The sequence below is a fragment of the Oryctolagus cuniculus genome, chromosome 6 (genome assembly GCF_964237555.1).
Source record: "Oryctolagus cuniculus chromosome 6, mOryCun1.1, whole genome shotgun sequence".
NCBI lineage: Eukaryota > Metazoa > Chordata > Mammalia > Lagomorpha > Leporidae > Oryctolagus > Oryctolagus cuniculus.
In genome coordinates this window covers 149,200,494-149,223,384 of record NC_091437.1, presented here as the reverse complement: position 1 = coordinate 149,223,384, position 22,891 = coordinate 149,200,494, and the positions used below count along the sequence as shown (strand labels likewise).

The 22,891-nt window shown below is 47.9% G+C and overlaps 1 protein-coding gene across 2 annotated transcripts in view; it reads right to left on the bottom strand.

Annotated features, from left to right (window-relative positions):
* The window catches only part of NTAQ1 (N-terminal glutamine amidase 1), a 116,554-nt gene that overhangs the window by 25,188 nt on the left and 68,475 nt on the right, over window positions 1–22,891 (bottom strand). The window contains exons 6-7 of one of the 2 annotated variants that reach the window (XM_070075464.1): window positions 9,108–9,142; window positions 2,051–2,362 (exon numbers count right to left, since the gene is read on the bottom strand). In XM_070075464.1, coding sequence (XP_069931565.1) covers window positions 2,330–2,362; window positions 9,108–9,142 — 68 coding nt within the window. In that variant the 3' untranslated portion in view covers window positions 2,051–2,329. Of the gene's footprint in view, window positions 1–2,050; window positions 2,363–9,107; window positions 9,143–22,891 lie in introns of those variants that run through there. The other variant, XM_070075463.1, reaches the window with a different exon arrangement.

Sequence of the window (22,891 nt, the reverse complement as noted above, 5' to 3'; positions counted from 1 at the left end):
CCTGACACTCTCTCTCTCTGGGACACAGATCCTGCACTAACTCTCCATCAGACACTACCACGATAGGTATCTAGCCGTAAATAGAGAGACTTATTAAATAAGGGTTTCTTTGGGGGAAAGAGATGATTATTTTAATCCTCCCTCAAGATCACAAAATCTGACCATTGCCTCAGTATCTCATGCATTCATTGCTCAGACTGTCTGCCTAGAATGTTCTCCCCTAGCCCTGCCTCGTTAGCACCTGTGGCTCCTTAGGGAGCATCACCCAGTGGAGTAAATCTCAGGTCCCTAACATATTTTTGCTGTGGGCTGTGTTACACTCTTGTCTCGGTGGCCATCTCACTGTGCCTAGCACGAAGGCAGGACTGAATGAATTAATAAGCCCACACATGCATTCAAAAATAACGTCGAGTCTCACAGCCACATATAGGTCCGTAACTAGAGTAAGAATGTATGTGCATAGATATCTTGGTGCAAAATTAAGGTTAGGAGGGGCCAGTGCTGTGGCGCAGTAGGTTGAGCTGCTGTCCGCAGCACCAGCCTCCCATGTGAGTGCCAGCTCCCTGCTAACATGCCAGAGAAAGCAGTAGAAGATGGCCCAACTGCTTGGGCCCCTACAACCACAGGGCAGACCTGGAAGAAGCTCCTGGTTCCTGGCTTTGACCTGGCCAATCCCCAGCCATCACGGCCATTTGGGGAGTGAACCAGAGGACGGAAGACCTCTCTCTCTCTGTCTCTCTCTGCCTCTCCTTCTCTTTCTGTGTAACCCTGACTTTCAAATAAATAAATAAATCTTTAAAAAAAAATAATGTTGGGGCTGGTGCTGTGGCACAGTAGGCTAAGCATCTGTCTGTGGCACTGGCATCCCATATGGGCACCAGTTCTTGTCCAGGCTGTTCCTTTTCCAATCCAGCTCTCTGCTATGGCCTGGGAAAGCAGTAGAAGATGGCCCAAGTGCTTGTGCCCCTGCACCCATGTGGAAGACCCACAAGAAGCTCCTGGTTCCTGGCTTCAGATCAGCCCAGCTCCAGCCATTGCAGCCATCTGGGGAGTGAAACAGCAGATGGATGACTTTCTCTCTGTTTCTCCCTCCTTCTGTCTGTAAGTCTACCTATCAAATAAATAAAATCTTAAAAAAAAGATTAATGTTAGCAGATAAAGTAACAAATCCAGAAAATCCAGGTATCATTAAAGTTTCAAGTTCAACTAGCAAATAAATCTTGATATTCTACTTAGAAGTCTAGTAAATTTTAATACAAAAGAAGAGGGCCTTTTATTACCATTAATAAACTGAACAGACCAAAGTCCCTCAAAAAAATAAGTCTCATTTATAAACATAATTAAAAAATTCCTTTAAACATTTTAAAACTGCAACTATAAACCTGATACATTTTATTGTGAAACACTTCAATTGTAAATCTAATGCATTACTCTGGCCTCAGAATCAGTCCTTAAGGCTTCAGATCTGGCTAAAAAGCCCATGAGAGTATCTCAGGCACAGAAAGCCAAGACACTGTGGCAAAACTGACCTAAGTGAAAGATCTCTGCGAGTGAGATCCCAGTGAAAAGAAGGTGCCATCAAACAAGGAGGTACCTTTCTCTGAAGGGAGCAGAGAACTTCCACTTTGACTATGACCTTGTCTAAATAAGATCAGAGTTTGTGAACTCAAGAGGCCTCCATAGCCTTGGCAGCTCATGACAAGAGCCTCAGGTGATTACTGACGCCATAAACAAGAGTGTCAATTGTTAAATCAACAACGGGAGTCACTGTGCACCTGCTCCCCATGTAGGATCTCTGTCCTTAATGTGCCATACTATGAGTATTAATGCTAAAACTAGCCTTCAAACAGTACTTTATACTTTGTGTGTCTGTGTGGGTGCAAACTGTTGAAATCTTTGCTTAGTATAGAGTTGAGCTTCTGTATATAAAGATAATTTAAAATGAATCTTAATTAAGAATGGGGTGGGAGAGGGAGTAGGAGATGGGACGGTTTGTGGGTGGGAGGGTGGTTATAGGGGAGAAGAACCACTATAATCCAAAAATTGTACTTTCAAAATCTATATTTATTAAATAAAAGTTTTCTATTAAAAATAAATAAATCTAATGAATTTGCTTTTTTAAGATTTATTTATTTATTTGAAAGACAGAGTTACACACAGAGAGAAGGAGAGGCAGAGAGAGAAAGAGAGAGAGAGAGAGAGGTCTTCCATCCGATGGTTCACTCCCCAATTGGCCGCAATAGCCAGAGCTGCGCCGATCTGAAGCCAGGAGCCAGGAACTTCTTGTGGGTCTTCCCACGAGGGTGCAGGGGCCCAAGTATTTGGGCCATCATCTACTGCTTTCCCAGGCCACTGCAGAGAGCTGGATTGGAAGTGGAGCAGCCAGGATTTGAACCGGTGCCCATATGGGATGCTGGCACTGTGGGTGGCGGCCTTACCTACTACACCACGGCACCAGCCCCATGCATTTGCTTTTTTCTAAAGCACCTCATGCCTTCTCAGAGAAGCTTACAACCTTAGCAAGCAAAACATTCCCAAGTAAATTATTAACTTACAAATGCAATAAATTAAGCATAATATATTTATCTCAAATTTTCTTTTAAAAACTTTTAATGCTGTTAATACTAGTGAAATCATTATACCTTTCCGTTTAAAGTCATATCTTAGACTAATTACTTATTTTCAATGGAGATCTTAAGGATCTGCTGGTAGGCAGAGTAACAGCTCCCTTAGGAAGTCCACATGCTAATCCTGGAACCTATGAAAATCACATGACAGAGGGGAAACTGCAGGTGTGATTCCACTGAGTATCTTGCAATGAGATTATCCTGGACTATCTGGGTGGGCCCTATGTAATTACAAGGGTCCTTAAAAGCAGAAGGAAAGGGGCTGGCACTGTGGTACTGTGGGTTAAAGCCCCGGCCTGCAGCACCAGCATCCCATACGAGCTCTGATACAAGTCCCCGCTGCTCCACTTCCAATCCAGTTCCCTGCTAATGTGCCAGGGAAAGCAGCAGAGGACGGCCCAAGTCCTTACTAGACTTCTAAAGAGAAAGCCAAGATTTATTTGTTAGTTGAACTTCAAGGAAACTTAAGTGATACCTGGGTCTCTATATTTGTTACTTTAACTGCTAACATTAATTTTTTTTAAGATTTTATTTATTTATCTGACAGGTAGACTTACAGACAGAAAGAGAGACAGAGAGAAAGGTCTTCCATCTGCTGGTTCACTCCCCAAATGGCTGAAACAGCTGGAACTGAGCAGATCTGAAGCCAGGAACCAGGAGCTTCCTCTGGGTCTCCCACGTGAGTGCAAGGGCCCAAGCACCAAGGCCATCTTCCACTGCTTTCCCAGGTGTATTAGCAGGGAGCTGGATTGGAAGCAGAGCAGCCAGGACTCGAACCACTGCCCAAATGGCATGCCAGCACTGCAGGCCGGGGCTTTAACCCTCTGCGCCATAGCACCAGCTCCAATAAATAAATTTTTTTTCTAATTAGTAGACTGGGTAAAGTCAGTTACCCTACCTAGTATGGGTTGGTCTCATCTGATCCATTGAAGGCCTTGAGAGAAAAAGACTGATGTCCCCTGAAGAAGGAGTCCTGTCTCACGCAGATCTGGAGACTGGAGACAGCAACATCAGCTCTTCCCTGATCTCCAGCCAGCTGTCCTGCCTGTAGATTTCAGATCTGCCAGCCCCCACAACTGTGTGTGTCAGTCCCTTAAAATACATTGAGAATGATGATGATAGATAGATACAGCTAGATAGATGATATATGGATCGATGATTGATAGATGCAGGACAGAAGATAGATAGATAGATAGATAGATAGATAGATAGATAGATAGATAGATAGAAAGAAGATAGACAGAAATAGATTTTAGGGAATAAGGTATTTTAAGAAATAAAGTACATCTATAGATAGAGACACGATGTATCTTCTACATATGTCACCATATGCAGACAGATAGAGTTGCATATATTATTGGTTCTGTTTCCCTGAATAACCCTAACTAGGGCTGGCACTGTGACGTAGTGGGTAAAGCTACCACCTCCAGTGCTGGCATCCCATATGGGCGCCAGTTCAAGTCCTGGCTGTTCCATTTCCCATCCAGCTTTCTGCTATGGCCTGGAAAAGCAGCAGAAGATGGCCCACGGCCTTGGGTCTCTGCACCCACGTGGGAGACCTGGAGGAAGCTTCTGGCTCCTGGCTTTGGATCCACGCAGCTCCGGCCATTGTGGCCATTTGGGGAGTGAACCAGTGGAAGGAAGACTTTCTTTCCCTCTCTCTCTCTCTCTCTCTCTCTCTGCCTCTGCCTCTCTGTAACTCTGCCTTTAAAATAAATAATTAGGTCTTTTAAGAAAAAAGAAAGAACCCTGACTCATACAAGCCTCTAGAAATGGAGCAAGGGCACAGCAAGTCTACAGGAAGGCCTCACAGGGCATGGAGGAGAGAACAGTCGGGGAGAGCGGATGCCCCCGGCCGCGAGGGGCACTCAGCCAATGACCACTTCCTGAGAAATCATACTTGGCAGATGCCAAACAGTACAGCAAAACAGTCATCCTTGACCCACACAAAAGCGGTTTTTTTGTGTTTTTGTTTTATGTGTCTCTCCCTTCCCTTTACTTTGTAAACTTGAATTGTGATTTTCTTATATCTTACTATTTAGCCTTTTCTTCATCTGAGAATTATTCCAAAGAGCCCCTACTTCCTTCAGAGAGCTGCACAGCACAGTAATCTGGAGCAGACTCTGAAGCCAACTGCCACTTCCTGGCTCTGTAGGACGCTGTGTTAAGGCACACATGCCTCAGTCCCCTTATCTGTAAAGTGGGCATGATGACAGCGTCTGCACTGAGTTGATGTGTCTTGTGTGACTATTTGACCCAGGGTAAGATGTATGTAAACATTTCTTCTTATCATTTATAAGTCCACTTTCCATTTCTGTTTTTGCTTCATGTGCTCTAAGCAGAAGAACCACACAACCTTAACCATGTGCGAAGACAAGCACAGCGACAAAATCAATGATCCCACAATTCCAGCCTTTGCTTAATTGGAATCAGTGGTCACCAACTTCCTCATCAGGAAAGATTTCATAAACATAAGCCCAATATATGTGTATTTATGCATTTACTTACCTATGAAGTATATACAAGCACTGCTGTCATTAACTGATATTCCAAAAAACTGAATGTATAGAAGAGAATCATCATTAGCAATAATGAATATAAACCTGTATTTCAAACAGGTGAACTTTTGGGCAAGCTTTTGGTCAGGTCGCATTAGCTTGTCGTCATTTCACTTCATAGTGCAGCTAGTAATGAGACCCTTCTAAAGGACTGGCTATTCAGCCTAGCAGTTAAGATGCCCACGTCCCCCACCAGAGTGCCTGAGTTCAATACCCAGCTCCGACTCCAGACTCCAGCTTCCTGCTAATGCGGGTGCTGGGAGGCAGCACCGCCAGCTCAAATAACTAGGTTCCTGCCTCCCACGTGGGAGCCCTACATGCCATCCTTAGCTCCTGGCTCTGGCCCCAGCCCAGCCCTGGCTATTATGGACATTAGGGAGTGAACTAGCAGATGGCAGCCCTCCCTCTCTCTCTCTCTCTTTGTGTCTCTCTGCCTCTCAAATAATAACTAAAAGCATAAAGCAAGAACAGTGTTCATGCTGACATTTTCTTCTTTTGTGCCTGCAATAGCACTGTATTCACCCTGCAAGAAACTTTTTAAGGCTTTTGTCCATTGCATGGGGATTCATCCCATTCACACTAGATCACTTAATCCATAGACCCATTTAGTCAGGGCTTTGGAAGCTGCGATATGTCACAATACGCTGGTGACACTGAGCGAAGATGCCACCGGCCCCTCTCTGATGGGACACCTGATGTCTTACAGGTGGACTGAATGGACCATTGTCTAGAGAGCAACTGTTTTTAGAGCTCTTGTGTTGGCTGTTCTGAGTTTGTCCCCAAAGACCCATGCTCCAGCTCTCTGTCCAGAGCACTGCCACAGAGAAGGGCACCCCCAGACTCCCCTGGCAGCAGAGGGAGAGAGAGTTCGGGGTCTTTCTTCCTGGCTCCTGGCTTTGGCACCTGCCTGTGACAGAGCTTGTGTCTGTCCTCCACATGAACCTCCTCCAGGCTGCAGCTGTCACTCAGCTCCTCCCCAGGCCCAGAGGAAGTGAGTCTCCTTGTTGACACCTCCAAGGGATGCCAGTGTCCGCAGTGTTCCACTAACCCTGCTCACACCTCTCCATCCAGGCCCTCACTCATGTCCCTTCACGTGGAGATCATCCCCTGCCAGAGAGCTCACCGATCACCGCTCTAAAGAAGGCCGTGGAAGTTTTCAGTTCTCTCTCCCAGCTGCACCTGACTCTGCAGACTCCTGGTTTATACAGCTGCTGGGTGACTGAGCCAAACCACTTCTCCTGGACAATGAAACGCAAGCCTTCCACGGCCCCTTTCTGCCCTCATTCTTGCTGGAGCTGGCAGTCACACTTCGTGGGAGGGGCAGCTCACAGAATAAGCCTGGGCAGCCTGTGTGTGTGTGTGTGTGTGTGTGTGTGTGTGGCCTCACAGGCCACAGCCCCACTGAACCCCTGGGAAGCCACTTCAGTTTCCCTATCTGTGAATCCTACTCTTTGCCAAGTGTTTTCAAATGTCTTATTGTTACAGCTATTGTTTGAACTGTATGGCACCCTGTAAAGTAGATGCCAGCATTAGCTCCACTTTACAAATGTGGAAAGCAGGGGAAGTTCTGAGAAATTAATCAATTTGCCCAAAACCACGCGGGGTGCCGTGTGCAAGGGCCGGCTCCCCACAGCGAGAGATGAACACACAGAGCCTGTGTTCATCTCTCCAAGTCCACATCTGGTGGCATGGTGGCACTGAAGAAGCAGAGCTGATTTTTAAACATTTTCCAGGGAGGCTCTGTGGCAAAGCAGGTTAAGCCACCGCCTGCAGCACCAGAATCCCATATGAGCATCAGTCCAAGTCTTGGCTGTTCCACTTCCAGTCCAGCTCCCTACTAATATAGCTGAGAAAGCAGCAGAAGATGGCCCAAGTCCTTCAGTCCCTGCACCCGTGTGGGAGACCCCAAGAGACTCAGATGAAGCTCCTGGCCTCAGTCTGGCCCAGCCCTGGCCATTGCAGCCATTTGGGGAGTGAACCAGCAGATGAAAGACCTCTCTCTCTCTCTTTTTTCTCTCTTTCTCTTTTCCTCTCCCTCTCTGTGACTCTGACTTTCAAATTAATAAATCAATCTTTTTTTTTTTATTTGACAGGCAGAATGGACAGTGAGAGAGAGAGAGAGACAGAGAGAAAGGTCTTCCTTTGCCGTTGGTTCACCCTCCAATGGCCGCCGCGGCCGGCGTGCTGTGGTCGGTTCACTGCGCTGATCCAATGGCAGGAGCCAGGTACTTATCCTGGTCTCCCATCGGATGCAGGGCCCAAGTACCTGGGCCATCCTCCACTGCACTCCCTGGCCACAGCAGAGAGCTGACCTGGAAGAGGGGCAACCGGGACGAATCCGGTGCCCCGACCGGGACTAGAACCCGGTGTGCCGGTGCTGCAAGGTGGAGGATTAGCCTAGTGAGCCGTGGCGCCGGCCTAAATCAACCTTTTAAAAATCAAAATAAGCGTGCCAGCCGCGGCGGCCATTGGAAGGTGAACCAACGGCAAAGGAAGACCTTTCTATCTGTCTCTCTCTCTCACTGTCCACTCTGCCTGTAAAAAAAAAAAAAAAAAATCAAAATAAGTAAACATTTGCCATCACACCCTGGCCACAAGGTTCCCCAGCCACAGAGCTAGAGGAGGGTAAGCTGAGACCCAGGGTTCAGTTATGACTCCACAGCGCTTCATATGGTGTCACGGGAAACGCCTGCACCCACCGAGTCTCTAGGTTAAGCTTTCTTAGCCCTGCCACCCAAGGCGAAGATCAACTGTGAAAGACTTCCAGACCCACGCTAAAAGCTCTGCTACGTGTAGATGGGCAGTGGCTGGCCTCCATGTCCCTTGCATGTGTGAACCTCTCCCCCTATTTCCATGTCCCACACTGCAAAACTATGAGGTGCTTTGACAGGAACGCAACTTTCACAACACAGAGTGGAGGGAAGAGAAACGTTCGGGCAGCCTTACAACCCTGACTTTCTTGACTTAATGATGCAATGACAGAGGCCTCTGGCCCAGCTTCTGTCAGCTCCCTACAGACACATCCACCCCATTTCACAGACGCAACAACTGAGACCTCACCAAGCTAACGGTCTGCAGATAGATGATAGGTTGACATGTGAACAGAGCCATACTCTGTAACTCAATAATTACAGAAAGCTGGCTGAAACAGTTGTCTTATTTTCCCAGAATTGTAGATAAAATCCAATGCACAAAGACAAATGGCGCTGAAGATCCCAACATTCTAAGTTCAACAGGTGGGGCCAGTCACCGCCATGAAGGTGCTCCCTGGAGACTAGAATTCACTCTACCCCACTCCACCCCATTCCCTGAACGAAAGAAGTGGAGAGAAAGCAGCTCTCAGCAGGAGGGGAGGGCAGTGTTCCCGGAAAGAGCCCACCCCCGTCCTGTGAGTCACAGTCAGGGCTCCAGGGACATCATTCGTAAAGCCCAGGAGGCCAGCAGCCCCCAAGACTGGCACCTCATTCCCTTGGGCACAGCTGCTCAGGCAACGGGTTGCAAATGTTGTCTGCAAAAGAGCTTCAGAGACTGGGAAGGGACACAGCCCTGGGAGCTGGAGCGGGAGTGAGAAAGCTCACACCACGCCCAGGAGCGTGCAAGGTTGGGAGGACTTTCCACCGACTGAGTGGATACCAAGAAGGGAGGTGGGCTGGGACCCTGCGGCTCACTAAGTGCAGGTCCCCCAGGCTACAGCACTCGGCTGCCAGAAAGGGGGTGGGGACTGAAGCAGAGTGGGAGGAAGAGGCTGCTGAAGCCAGAGCTTCCCTCAGCGAAAAATGAATCACTAAAAACTTCAAAACACAGCCATCAAATTTGAGAGACGCACAATGCATGGGGAAATCCAGGCATACAACCCAATAGCTAAAAGTCGACCATCAGGTATATGTGAGCTTCAGCAGAGACACCATAAGATTTAACTTACGTGCCATCGACTGTTCTGCGTTCCAACTTCTTCATCTATAAAAAGGAGACAAAAATAGCATTTACTCAGTGGATTTGACGTAGAAAAATGGCTGGTTCAGAGTAAATTGCACACTTGTTAGCATTCAATGTCGTGGTTGTTGTTTTTTTATACTGAATAGTGAGGTACACTTGTTCCAACCATGCCAAATACTTGCTTTTCTCAACAGTTCTACTGCATGAGTTCTAGTTAATAATCCCACTTTACAGAGCAGGGAACTGAGGCACAGTAAGGACAGCCGGCTTGCCCAGGGACAGAGAGTGGGACTGGGATTCAAACTTAGGCTGCCTTACTTCACAGAGCACACTCACTGCGCAGGGTAGGGGTGAAGAGGGCCCAGCTTTGCTGGGCACTTCCAGGAATGCAAAGGTGCAATTACTTTTTCTAAAACTGCAACCAATAAAATATTATCCTGGCCGGCGCCGCGGCTCACTAGGCTAATCCTCCGCCTAGCGGCGCCGGCACACCGGGTTCTAGTCCCGGTCGGGGCGCCGGATTCTGTCCCGGTTGCCCCTCTTCCAGGCCAGCCCTCTGCTGTGGCCAGGGAGTGCAGTGGAGGATGGCCCAGGTGCTTGGGCCCTGCACCCCATGGGAGACCAGGAAAAGCACCTGGCTCCTGGCTCCTGCCATCGGATCAGCGCGGTGCGCCGGCCGCAGCGCGCCGGCCGCGGCGGCCATTGGAGGGTGAACCAACGGCAAAGGAAGACCTTTCTCTCTGTCTCTCTCTCTCACTGTCCACTCTGCCTGTCAAAAAAAAAAAAAAAAATATTATCCTAAAATAATTTGCTAACACAGAGACCTGGCTCTGAATTTGTGAAAAACATGCATGTGAAGTTTTCAATCCAATTTTGCATCAGAAAAGGAGAAACTTCATCCTGGGGCCCTGAGCCTGCATTCATGAGCTCGCTGGGGGCCTCCTCTGCCACCCAGGTCCTCCAGCCCTGCCGCCAGCTTGGCTGCAGAGCACCAAGCTCTGTCCCTTTGCCAGGTGGCTGCCTTGATCTGGATGCCCTCACCAAAGGGGGATTTCAGGTCCTAACATGGGGCATGGGCAACCTATGCCTGCCCAGCGTCTAACTACCCTGCTCCCAAACAAGGGACGCTTGTTCCCTGTAATTCCAGGCTTACAGCCTGTCACTGGGCAGAAAAAAAAACATGGATAATAGCTCCATCTGCCTGTGAAATCCAAGCTCTCTCTGGAAGCCCAGGAAAGCCCCTGGAATGGAAAGCAGTAGGCCAGATCCCTTAGCATTGCCATTCAAAACATCTCTTCTAATTAAGTAAACCCAATCTGATGGGCCCCAACCTGAACATGACCGTGGCCTCGCAAATGACATCAGCATGCCTGGGCAGCATTTTGTTAAACCAAGAGGCTCCTGTGAAGCTCCCAAACGTTCGGATCTTCCAACATACGTTCTTTAATCATGAAGAGCAAGAGTGCAACTTGAAAAGCATAAAAAAGGCGTTTCTACAACCCATGCTGTGCAGGATTCCAGACACCAAAATCTCACTTCTCTTTCATTCAATAAGAATTATGATCTATGTCCAGGGTTCACATATGGGGTTGGCAGTCGTAGCTTTTAATTCCACAGTATTCCATCAATCCCAAGATGAATGCTCTTTTCATTTTCAATATTCTTTGACTTCCAATTGTGTTTTATAATCCATAGCATTTTAGACTCCATGAAACACACACTGAAGGTTGAGACACACCAGCTATGGTTAACTCTACCTGAAACCTCTCCCAGACCTGCCCCCTGCTCTCTTCTCCACTGCTTGCCCCTGACAAGACAGCACACACATGTGGCTTGCCAGGAAGTTTGCAAGAGGCGCTAACCCTGTCTCCCCACCTTACGCTGCCCCTCCAATCTGTCCAGTTTGTTTCCCTAAAGGTCTTTCTAGAGCCAGTGCCTAATCATCTCTCTCCCCTGCTCATAATCATTCAACAGATCCATACTGAATCTGGGTGACAGGTAAATGGATATCCTTCTTGCTGTTTTCTCTATATTTGGTAGACCTGAAAATTGTATCATGGAGCTGGCACTGTGCAGTGGGTTAAGCCACTGCCTGAGATGCCCACATCACATATGAGCAAAAGCTTGAGTCCCGGCTGCTTTACTTCCCAGCCAGCTCTCTGCTAATGCACCTGGGAAGTCAGTGGAGGATGACCCGAGCACTGGGGCCCCTGCCACCCATATGGAAGACCGGGATGGAGCTCCTGGCTTCTGGCTTCAGCCTGGCTCAGCCCCAGCCGTTGCAGCCATCTGAGGAGTGAACCAGTAGGTGGAAGGTTTCTGTCTCTCCCTCTCTCTGTAACTCTCCCTTTCAATAAATTAAATAAAGCTTTTGAATAAGAAATTACATCATAAAATTTGTATTATATCAGTGAAGATGCCCCAGACCATGAACAATATCCACCACACTTTGGAGAAGGGAGGATTTGGGTGTCCCCAGAGAGCAATCAAAGGGAGTCTGTAACCATAAAGTGACTCCGCTATTCAGAAGTTAGGCAGGCCAGCATTGTGGCATAGCAGGTTAAGCCACCACCTGCAATGCCAGCATCCCATGTGGGCACTGGTTTGAGTCCCAGCAGCTCCACTCCCAGTCCAGCTCCCTGCTTATGCCCTTGAGAAAGCAGCAGAAAGAAAATCTGGCAAGAGTTTACTTTTGTCATTTTTATGATAAATTTTAAAGTCATTTAAGGGGGCTGGCGCAGTGGCATAGCGGGTTAAAGCCACGGCCCAGAACCAGCAGCTCCTATGGATGCTGGTTCAACTCCTGGCTGCTCCACTTCCCATCCAGTTCCCTGCTAATGTGCCTGGGAAAGCAGCAGAGGACGGCTGAAGTGCTTGGGCCCCTGCACTCACGTGGGAGACCTGGAAGAAGCTGCTGACTCTTGGTTTCAGTGTGGCCCAGCCTCTGCCATGTTTGCCATTTGGGGAGTTAACCAGTGGATGGAAGAGTGCTCGCTCTCTCTCTCTTTCTCCCCTCTTTGTAACTCTTTCAAATAAATAAATAAATAAATCTTTTTTTAAAAAAATCACCTGAGGCTTCCCATTAACTCTGGTCTAGCACAACAGCAGATCCAGTGATAAGCAGGCCCCCGCCTCTCCCAAAGCCTCATCAAGAGCCATTTGCATGCTCAGTTCCAGCCACATTGAACCAGGTGTAGTTCCCTAAACTGCTCACCGACGTGGTACCCCTGCTCCACTGCTGTTCACACTGTCCGGAACGCCCTTCCCTGTCCACGTCGATGAACACCCTTCAAGGCCCAGCCCCACCACCACCTGCAAAGTCTGCCAAGACCACCAGCCAAGTCAACCCTTCCTCTGCCTCTGACCCACTCCCTGCCCCCTGCATCCTCTTTACAACCTGGAGGGGTTAGCGGGAGAGGCTGGGGGCTGACACACAGAATGGCATTTATGGGCCTTGCCTGAAGCTTCCAGTTAGTTCTGGCAAGTGAGAGGAACATGGGAAGATCAGTGAGAGCAGATTATTCTTGCTGACCCCTCCCCGCCATGCCACAGGGCTGGCCCTGGAACCACCAGGCCACACGTGGATTCTGGCCACGCCTTCCTTCCTCCCCTTGCTGCTGTCTTAGGGTTAAAGCTGTGAAAGCTCCCTGCATTGATTTCCTGCTCCTGCTATAACAAGTTACACCAATGCGTTGCCTTAAACCGATGCCCTTTCATCATTGCACAGTTCTACAAAAGTCTGAAACAGGTTGGGTTCTGGAGCCCCTGGAGTGTCGCTCCCCCTCTTCGTGGAGGAACGACACTAAACCCTGCCTAGGCTTCACATCCGAGTCACGGCACCATTATGTTGCTCCCCCTCTTCGTGGAGGAACGACACAGGACCCTGCACTGTTCTTTTGTCTGCTCGGCCCTCCCCGGGTTTGCTGCTGGTTCTTCCCGGGTTGGCTACTATCCCTTCCACCTCCGTGGAAGGGTGGTTCCCCCTGCCACATTCCCCACTTCCGCGGGGGAGCGGCACACCGCCGGCCGGCTCTCTCGGGGGCTGCACAGGTGTTCCCTCAGATAGATGTTCCCCTTAGATGTTCCTGGTGCATGTTGTCTCTCTCCTCCTTTATAGTCCTCTTCCACCAATCCCAGCTCTGCTACCCACACGCCAAGTACGCTGCTCTCCTCCAATCAGGAGCAGGTCCTACAGTTTATTGGTTGAACTGGAGGCAGCTGTGTAGAAGCTGCTTCTCCCTTCTCAGCGCCATATTGTGGGAGAGCAGATGCATAGAATAAGTCTTAATTCCAGTAACTTAGTCTAGTCCGAGTTGCTCCCAGTTGCTCCCCACACTGGAGGAGTGCACTTCTGCTTTTCCTGCTTCCAGCACCCACCAGCATGCCTTGGCTCAAGGCCCGCCTCGCTCTGATCTCTGCTTCTGCCCTCACAACCCCTCTTCAGTCTCTGACTGTCCTGCCTCCCTCCTGTGTGCATTTGTGAACACACGGAGCCCACTTGGAGGGTCCAGGATACTCCCTCCCTCTCTAGATCCTTACATGGATCTTTTCCAGTGTTGCCCAGCATGGCAAGGTGACTGGAGGTCACATAACCTGCTAAATAGTTTATGAAGAATTAGCGGAGCCTTAGTGTGAAAGCTCCAGACATAAAGAAATGACTGGAGATGGAAACGCTTGTGGGGAGCAACTGGGAGCAACTCGGACTAGACTGTTACTGGAATTAAGACTTATTCTATGCATCTGCTCTCCCACAATATGGCGCTGGGAGAGGAGGAAACAGCTTCTACACAGCTGCCTCCAGTTCAACCAATAAACTGTAAGACCTACTCCTGATTGCAGGAGAGCAGCGTACTCGGCGTGTGGGTAGCAGAGTTGGGATTGGTGGAAGAGGACTATAAAGGAGGAGAGAGACAACATGCACCAGGAACATCTGAAGGAACACCTGAGCAGCCCCCGAGAGAGTCGGCTGGCGGTGTGCCGCTCCCCCGCGGAAGTGGGGAAAGTGGCTAGGGGGAACCGCCCTTCCACGGAGGTGGAAGGGTCAGTAGCCAACCCGGGAAGAACCAGCAGCAAACCCGGGGAGGGCCGAGCAGACAAAAGAACAGCGCAGGGTCCTGTGTCATTCCTCCATGAAGACGGGGAGCGACAAACGCTGACCACCAATGTCTTGAAATACCATACTGTACCCCATAAATATATATAATTGCTACATGTTCATCATAACTGTGCATGAGGTGGGCACTTGGCACAGCAATTAGGACACCGCTCAGGACACTTGCATCCCGTTTTGGAGCTCCTGAGTTCGAGTCACGGCTCTACTCCCGATTCTAGCTTTCTGCTAATGAGTACCTTGGAAGGCAGGGATGATGGCTCAATAAATTGGGTCCCTGCCACCCATGTGGGAGATCTGCGTGGTGTTCTAGGCTCCCAGTTTTGTCTCAGCCCAGCCCCAGCTGTTGTGGGCATTTGGGGAGTGAACCAGCAGATGCAAGATCTCTGTGTATCTTTTTTTACATTGTAAAATACTTGCAGAATGTAAAAAAAAGATGTTTAAAAATTAAAATCTTTAACCATTCCTTAAAGGTCCCCCTTGCTGTGTGCATTAACATATCCACGGGCCCCATGGGTAGGACACAGAGACCTTTGGGGATCATTGTGCTGCCTGCCAGGGCTCCCCATTACCAGGGGCCTCGTTATCCTGCATTGTCCTTTGTTGCTCCTGCAACCCTACCCACGCCTCTGCAATTGCTCCATTTATTAAACCTTCCTCAAATTACCCCACTGGGGCATGACAGCCGTTTCCTACCAGGATCCTGACCCGGAGACCTCCGAGACCAGCATCTGTTCTGCAATTCCAGCCTCGACTGTGCCCCAGTCCCACAAACCCCCTGACCCTCCCGTCCACTCTGAACAAACGCAGGCCTTTCTCGCTGGCTTCTCATCCAGATTGGCTGGGGGGGGGGGGGCAGAGACTTGAAAGGCCTGAGCAAGGAAGCCAGAATCAGGGCAATGTGGGGTGGGAAGGGGCGTCTCGAAGCTCTCACAGGGCTGGGGGTTCGGGCCAAGCAGAATGAGGTGACATCTGGGTGACGCAACTGGATGTGAGTGTGACCCAGGATGTAAGGACTGTGTGAGGGGACAGTGCGAGACCAGCCGAATGAAGCTTACATGACAGGTGCACGTGCACCAGGCCATGGAGGAGACGCCTCTTCTCCCCTGAGGGAAAACTCTTTTCTCTCCACCACCTCTAATAGCTGTTCGTCCAGGCTCTGCTGTGATGCCAGCAGTACTGATTTCCAGTGATGAGGCGCGCACTGCTCACAGCAGCTCTGGAAGGAAGCCGTTCTCGGGGCTGTACACAAGCCTTCCTTCCCATGAGGTCTACTCGCAGGGCCAGCTCTGACCCTAGGAGCCACACAACATTCGCCTGATTCACTTGCACACTTCAGCCCTTCCTCATATGTAGGCTGTTCCTCTGAGAGTCCACAGTCATATCTGAGCCTGTCCTGTTGCCTGCCTCTGAGAGTTCTAGAACATCGGAACACAGGTCCCAGATGTGGCCTGCACAGCAGACACAGGGCACTCCTCCCCTGGACATGTCACATACGTTAGTATACAAGACTTTAATGTATGCATTAAGCTGGAATTAATTACAGAGGGCAGTAATGACCTGCGGCTGACCCACATTATCCTCTACGTCAACCAAAAGCCAGACAGTTCTAGCTTTCCACCATGTTGAAACTTTTTTCAGCCTAGATATAAGACTTCCCATTGTTAGCACAATTACATTTTTTTATTATTTTATTTATTTGAAAGACAGAGTTACAGAGAGAGGTAGAGACAGAGAGAGAGGTCTTCCATCCACTGGTTCACTCCCCAATTTGCCGCAATGGCTGGAACTGCACCAATCGGAAGCCAGGAGCCAGGAGCTTCTTCCAGGTCTCCCATGTGGGTGCAGGGGCCCAAGGACTTGAGCCATTTTCTACTGCTTTCCCAGGCCACAGCAGAGAGCTGGATTGGAAGAGGAGCAGCCAGGACTAGAACTGGCGTCCATATGGGATGCCAGCATTTCAGGCCAGGGATTTAACCCACTGCACCACAGCGCCAGCCCCCACCACAATTATATTTAATCAATCCTTCATATCTCTTGAGATTTTTGGATGTCTTGTCTGTATTTTCCCTTAATACTTTGGATCTGAAGAAGCATGCTGTGTGCCTTAATTGAAGTTGCCAATAGAGCATACTGAAGAGGGTGACTGGGGCCAAGGAACAACCTCCACCTGCAAGTCTTCCACCTGGAATTGACACCTGGGCCAGGAGCACCTCCAGAGCCTTGGAAACACCTGGCTCTGTTTGGCGGCCATACCTCTCATCTTGCCCACCTCATATCATGAGGGCCTTTACCGTCTGCTACACTGAAACCCAAAAGGGGGCAGGGATTTGGCACAGGGGTTAAGACACTGCTTGGGACGCCCACATCCCATACCAGGGTGCCTGGGTTTGAATCCTAGCTCTGCTTACAAACCCAGCCTCCTGCTAATGCCCATGTAGGAAAGCAACAGGTGATGGCTCCAATACTTGGGGCCCTCCACCCATGTGGGAGACCTGCATTGAATCCCAGGTCCCTAACTTCAGTCTGGCCCATCCCTGGTTATTAAGGGTATTTGGGCAGTGAGTAAGCAGCTGGAGGGTATGTATCTCTTCCTTTGCATTTCTCTCTCTCTCTCTCTGCCTTTCAAATAAAAATAAATAAGAAATCAAGAAATACTTCACTGAAGGCCTCCTCTCAAAGTAAATAAAACATAATAAAAATAATAAATGAGGTTTCTTTGTAAGAATCTGTTCTTGAACTTACGGTAGTCTTTCAATGATCACAGCTTCTCTGCTTGCAATAATAGGCCCTCTTGGAAATGCCTGGCAATAGGAACTACTCCTTCCTCCTCCGGATGTCCTCCGTCACAGGCTTCCATGACCCTATTCACCTTGTGTTGCACACAGGAGGGTAACTGGCTGATGGCAGTGCAGAGGGGAAAAGAGCACCTCTCACGTGTACCCCCTTTTGTGATTCTGGATAATAACCACGTACAAACTTATAATATGTTAAAAATAATTTTTTAAAAACTATTTTCTTTAAAAAAAAAAAAAAGATTTATTTAGGGTCCGGCACTGTGGTGTATCGGGTAAACCTGCTGCCTACAGTGCCGGCATTCCAGTTCTAGTCCGGCTGCTCTACTTCTAATCCAGCCCTCTGCTGTGCCCTGGGAAAGCAGTGGAAGGTGGCCTAAGTCCTTGGGTCCCTGAACCTGTGTGGGAGACCAGGAAAAGGCTCCTGGCTCCTGGCTTCAGATCAGCATAGCTCTGGCCTTTGTGGCCATCTGGAGAGTGAACCAGTGGAAGGAAGACCTCTCTCTCTCTATTTCTCTGTGCCTCTGCCTCTCTGTAACTCTGCCTTTCAAATAAATAAATAAATCTTTTTAAGAAATATTTATTTATTTATTTATTTGAGAGGGAGAGTTACAGAAAGAGAAGTCTTCACCGGAGCTCAGCCAATCTGAAGCCAGGAGGCAGGAGTTTCTTCTGGGTCTTCCATGTGGGTGCAGGGGTCAAGCACATAGGACATTTTCCATTGCCTTTTCAGGCCATTAGCAGAGAGCTGGATTGGAAGTGGAGCAGCCAGGATATGAACTAATGCCCATATGGGATGCCGGAACCACCGGCAGAGGCATCAACTCCCCCAGAAAAAACTATTTGGGGGGCTGGCACTGTGGTATAGTGGGGAAAGTTGCCACCTGTAGTGCTAGCATCCTGTATGGGTGCCTCCAGCTGCTCTTTTTTTTTTTTTTTTTTTTTTTTTTTTTTTTTTTTTGACAGGCAGAGTGGACAGTGAGAGAGAGAGACAGAGAGAAAGGTCTTCCTTTGCTGTTGGTTCACCCTCCAATGGCCGCCACGGCCAGCGTGCTGCAGCTGGCGCACTGCGCTGATCCGAAGGCAGGAGCCAGGTGTTTATCCTGGTCTCCCATGGGGTGCAGGGCCCAAGCACTTGGGCCATCCTCCACTGCACTCCCTGGCCACAGCAGAGAGCTGGCCTGGAAGACAGGCAACTGGGACAGAATCCAGTGCCCCAACCGGGACTAGAACCCGGTGTGCCGGCACCGCTAGGCAGAGGATTAGCCTATTGAGCCCTGGCGCCAGCAAGCTGCTCCACTTCTAACCCAGCTCCCTGCTAATGCACCTGGAAAGCAGTAGAAGATGACCCAAGTACTTGGGCCCCTGTACCCACGTGGGAGACCCTGAAGAAGCTCCTGGTTCCTAGCTTTGAGTCGGCCCATTTCCAGCCATTATGGTCATTTGGGGAATGAACCAGTGGATGGAAGATCTCTCTGTAACTCTACCTTTCAAATAAATAAATCTTTAAAAAAAAGTACTAAAAAAACCCTTATTTTCCTCAATTTGAGAAAAGTCATTCCCAAATTCCGCATACCATCACTCAATCCTTAGGTTGGGTAGGAAAAAAAAATCCTTGGCATATAATGCTGCTTCCTTTCAGTTTCTAACATAAGAGCATAATAAGCCACTGTCCTGGTGATGAATCCCATAAGTGACATCGGGCTTGGACGTGTGACTCGCTCTCCCAATGCAACACAAGCCGGAATAACAGTGCCACTCCAAGCAGATGGTTTAAGAGCTGTTACATGTTTCCTCTGTGACACTTCTCCATCTGCCATGAATGGAGAGGTCCCAGAGAGGGGCGACCTGGATCCCAACTGGAAGAGCCACAGTGGATCCACACAGACACACAGTAACACAAATGGAAAATAAGACTTTGTTGTGTGAACCACAGAGAATTGGGGGCAATCTGTTACTGGAGAAAAAAACCAATAAAATGTGATATAATAATATTTTTACTTTTTTTTTACTATAATGTCCATGAGATTGTAAATACCCAAAAATGAGATTGTATTTACCCAAATTGAAATCCAAGAGTCATTCTTAACTTCTCCTCTTTCCCTCACCCTCCACATCCAATCCTGTGGATCAAGGCTTGTCAGTCCTCAAATCTACTCATTTCTTTAAAAAAAAAAAAAAAGATTTAATTATTTTATTTGAATGGCAGAGTTACAAAGAGACAGAGGCAGAGAGAGACAGAGACAGAGATTTTTCATTCACTGGTTCACTCCCTAGATGGCCACAACAGCTGGAGCTGCGCCTATATGAAGCAAGGAACCAGAAGCTTCCTCCAGGTCTCCCACACCAGTGCAGGGGCCCAAGGACTTGGGTCATCTTCCACTGTTTTCCCAGGCCATAGCAGTGAGCTGGTCGGAAGTGAAGCACCCAGGACTTGAACCAGCGCCCATATGGGATGCTGGCACTGCAGGCAGTGGTGTTACCCGCGACAGCACAGTGCCAACCCCTATTCACTTCTTTATCTCCATGCCTGTTGCCTGGTCCAAGCCACCAACGTTTTTTGCACAAGGTCCCCTAATAGCCTTCTCATCCTGTCCACACAGCAGCAAATAAGATTTAAGTACTCACCTATTTATGGCCCTTTTGAGGGCTTCCATTAATCTTAGAATAAAAGCCAATTTCTTATCAAAAGCCAAGAAGGCCCATGTGAACTGATACGGCCTAGCTTCCTGGCCTCATCATGTTCCTTTATACTCCAAACATGCACACCCTCTCTCAGGTCCTTGAACTTGTCAAGTTCCTTCCCACCTCAGAGTCTTCATATATGTTGTTCCCTCTTCCTAGGCTCTTTCTCATCTTCAGTTCTTAAATATCACTGGATGGGAGTTTCCCAAATGGTAGAATAGGGAGGGAGCTTACTGATCTAGTCTAGGGAAAGATAGTTTAAAAAAAGTGGAGAGAGTGCAATCTCAGGAAAGAGGTAGGGGGAAAACAGCAAAGGAAACTCCATGCAAATTAGAGGGACATTGTGGACCGGCACGGAGGGTGTGGACATGCACAGTTCATGACCCCAGCAGCCAAGAGCCTCAGCACCAGCTTTGGAGTGAGGTGAGACCAGACTGCAGCAGCCCAAGCCACTGGAAATAAAGCTGTGAGAAGTCCAGCTTGGAGCCCTGTGGGGGCCAGCACATCTGCCAACCTAGAAGGGGAAAAAAGGAGCATGTTTCTCTCTCCCCAGCCACCCAGCACCAGCGACCTGTAACTAGCTGAGGGTGGGCAGGCGCCATTTTGGACATATGTAACAGCTACACCGGCCAGCTCATGTCCACACTCAGTCGAAAGAAGATGTCTGAGTCTAGCTGAGAGAACTAACAGAGGGTTGGGGGCTCATGACTGTGGGAGCCTTGTGTGCCTGGACTGTGAAAACATCATGGCTGCATGGGAGGGTGCAGGGTGTGGCTGGGACTTTGGGCGGTTTCATATGCTTGAGGCTCCCTGATTCCCTGGTAAGGGTCATGGCTCTAAGATCCATGTTCACACTGAGGACTGCACAGATCCTTTGTGTGGTTCTTGTGGCAGAGTGGAGGAAAACTACCCACTGGGGCTAGTGCCCAAGCATTAGTCTCCTTTGAGGAGAGGAGATGTGTTTCAGACTATGCTGATAGAGCAGAACAAACCTCCCCACTGATAGAGAGAGAGAGAGAGAGAGAGAGAGAGAGAGAGATTTACCACGCCCAACTTGGGTGTCACCTTGGCACTCCCCTCACCCGGGAGCACTGAACAGAACTCCCTGGCCATACCCAGCACACCCCTCTGGGTATTCACTGAAAGAGCAGATGCTCCACTAAGCCACAGAGGAATAGTCCAAAGATAAAAGCCATCACAGGGGGAGGGGAAAAAAAAAAAAAAACGAGTATCTTCACAAATGGAGAAGAATAAATGCAGCAATTCAAGAAACAAAAATAAGGAAGACACATGACGCCCCCAAAGGAAGACAACACTTCAATACTAGAATGTGAAGATGTAAAGACTGAAGAAGTACTGGAAACAGAATTCATAAAATTGATCCCAGGATTACTTAGAAATAACCAGAAGCAAATCCATGAACTAAAGAAATCCATACATGACACAAATAGAAATTTTCCCCCACGAAATTGAGATTTTAAAGAGAAATCAAAATGAAACATTGGAAATGAATAATTCGATAAAAATAAATTTTAAAATGCAGTGGTAATCCTTAACAACAAACGCAGTGAGGCAGAAAAAAGAATATCTGAGTTAGAAGAGAAATCTCTGAAAATTTAACAGTCAGATCGGAAAAAAAAAAAAGAAATTAGAAAACTAAAGTGTTGGAGATCTATGGGATACTATCAAATGACCCAACATATGGCTCTTAGGTGTTCCTGAAGGCATGGAAAGAGAGAATGGATAAGAAGGCCTTTTTGGTGAAATAAATACAGAAAACTTCCCTAATTTGAAGGAACAAGGTTAAGTCCAAGTACAGGAAGCACGCAGAACTCCTAATAGATATGACCAGAAAAGATCTTCATCATGACACATTGTAGTCAAATTCTCCACAGTAAAATATAAAGAAAAGATTCTAATATATGAATAATATATGCATGAGAGAAACATCAGAGGATCTCCAATTAGACTCACAGCTGATTTCTCATCAGAAACCCTACAGGCTAGGATAAAATGGTGAGATATATTCCAAGTCCTTTTTTTAAAGATTTATTTATTCATTTGAAAGGCAGAGTTACAGAGAGGCAGAGGCAGAGAGAGAGAGAGAGAGAGAGAGGTCTCCCTTCCACTGTTTCACTCCCCAAATGCCTGCAATGTCCAAAGCTGGGCTGATCCAAAGCAAGAAGCCAGGAGCTTCTGGGTCTCCCACACGGGTGCAGGGGCCCAAGCACTTTGTCCATCTATCCACTGCTTTTCCAAGTCATATCAGAGAGCTGGATTGAAATTGGAGGAGCCAGGTCTCAAACCAGTGCCCACACAGGATGCCAGCACTGCAGGTGGTGACTACCCACTACACCAAAGCACCAGCCCCTATTTCAAGTTTTAAGAGAAAAAAACTGTCAACCAAGAATAATGTATCCTGCAAAGCTCTCATTTATGAAGGAAGGTAAAATAAAGACCTTCCATAAAACAGAAATTGAAAGAATTTGTCACCACTTGTCCAGCCTTACAAAAGATGCTCAAGGATGTGCTACACACAGAAACACAGAAATATGGTCATCACTATGAAAGAAGCTGAAGGCAGAAGATATCCCAGTAAAAGCACAAAGGAAATCCAAAGTAAACAACAGGAATATTTATGGGAAAATGGCAGGGCCAAGTCATTACTATTATCAATAGTACCTTGAAGGTGAATGGTCTCAACTGCCCAGTTAAAAGATATAGACTGGCTGAATGGATTTAAAAACAAAACCCATCTATTTGCTGCCTACAAGAAACACATCTCACCAACAAAGATACATGTGGACTGAAAGTGACATGATAGAAAAAGATATTTGATGTTAACAGAAACCAAAAAAGATCTGGTGTCGCTATCCTAATTTCAGACAAAATAGACTTTAACAAAAAAAAAAAAAAACTTAAAAGAGACAAAGAAGGGTACTATGTAATCATTAAGGGATTAATTCAACAGGAAGATGTGACTATTATAAACATATATGCACCTAATTACAGGGCACTGGGCTATTTTAAAGAAGTGTTAATGGCTTTAAAGAGAGACATAGATTCCAATTCAATAGTAATGGAGGATTTCAATACTCCACTTTCAAGAATGGACAGATCAACCATACAGAAAATCAGCAAGTAAACAACAGTTAATCAACACTATAGACCAAATGGACC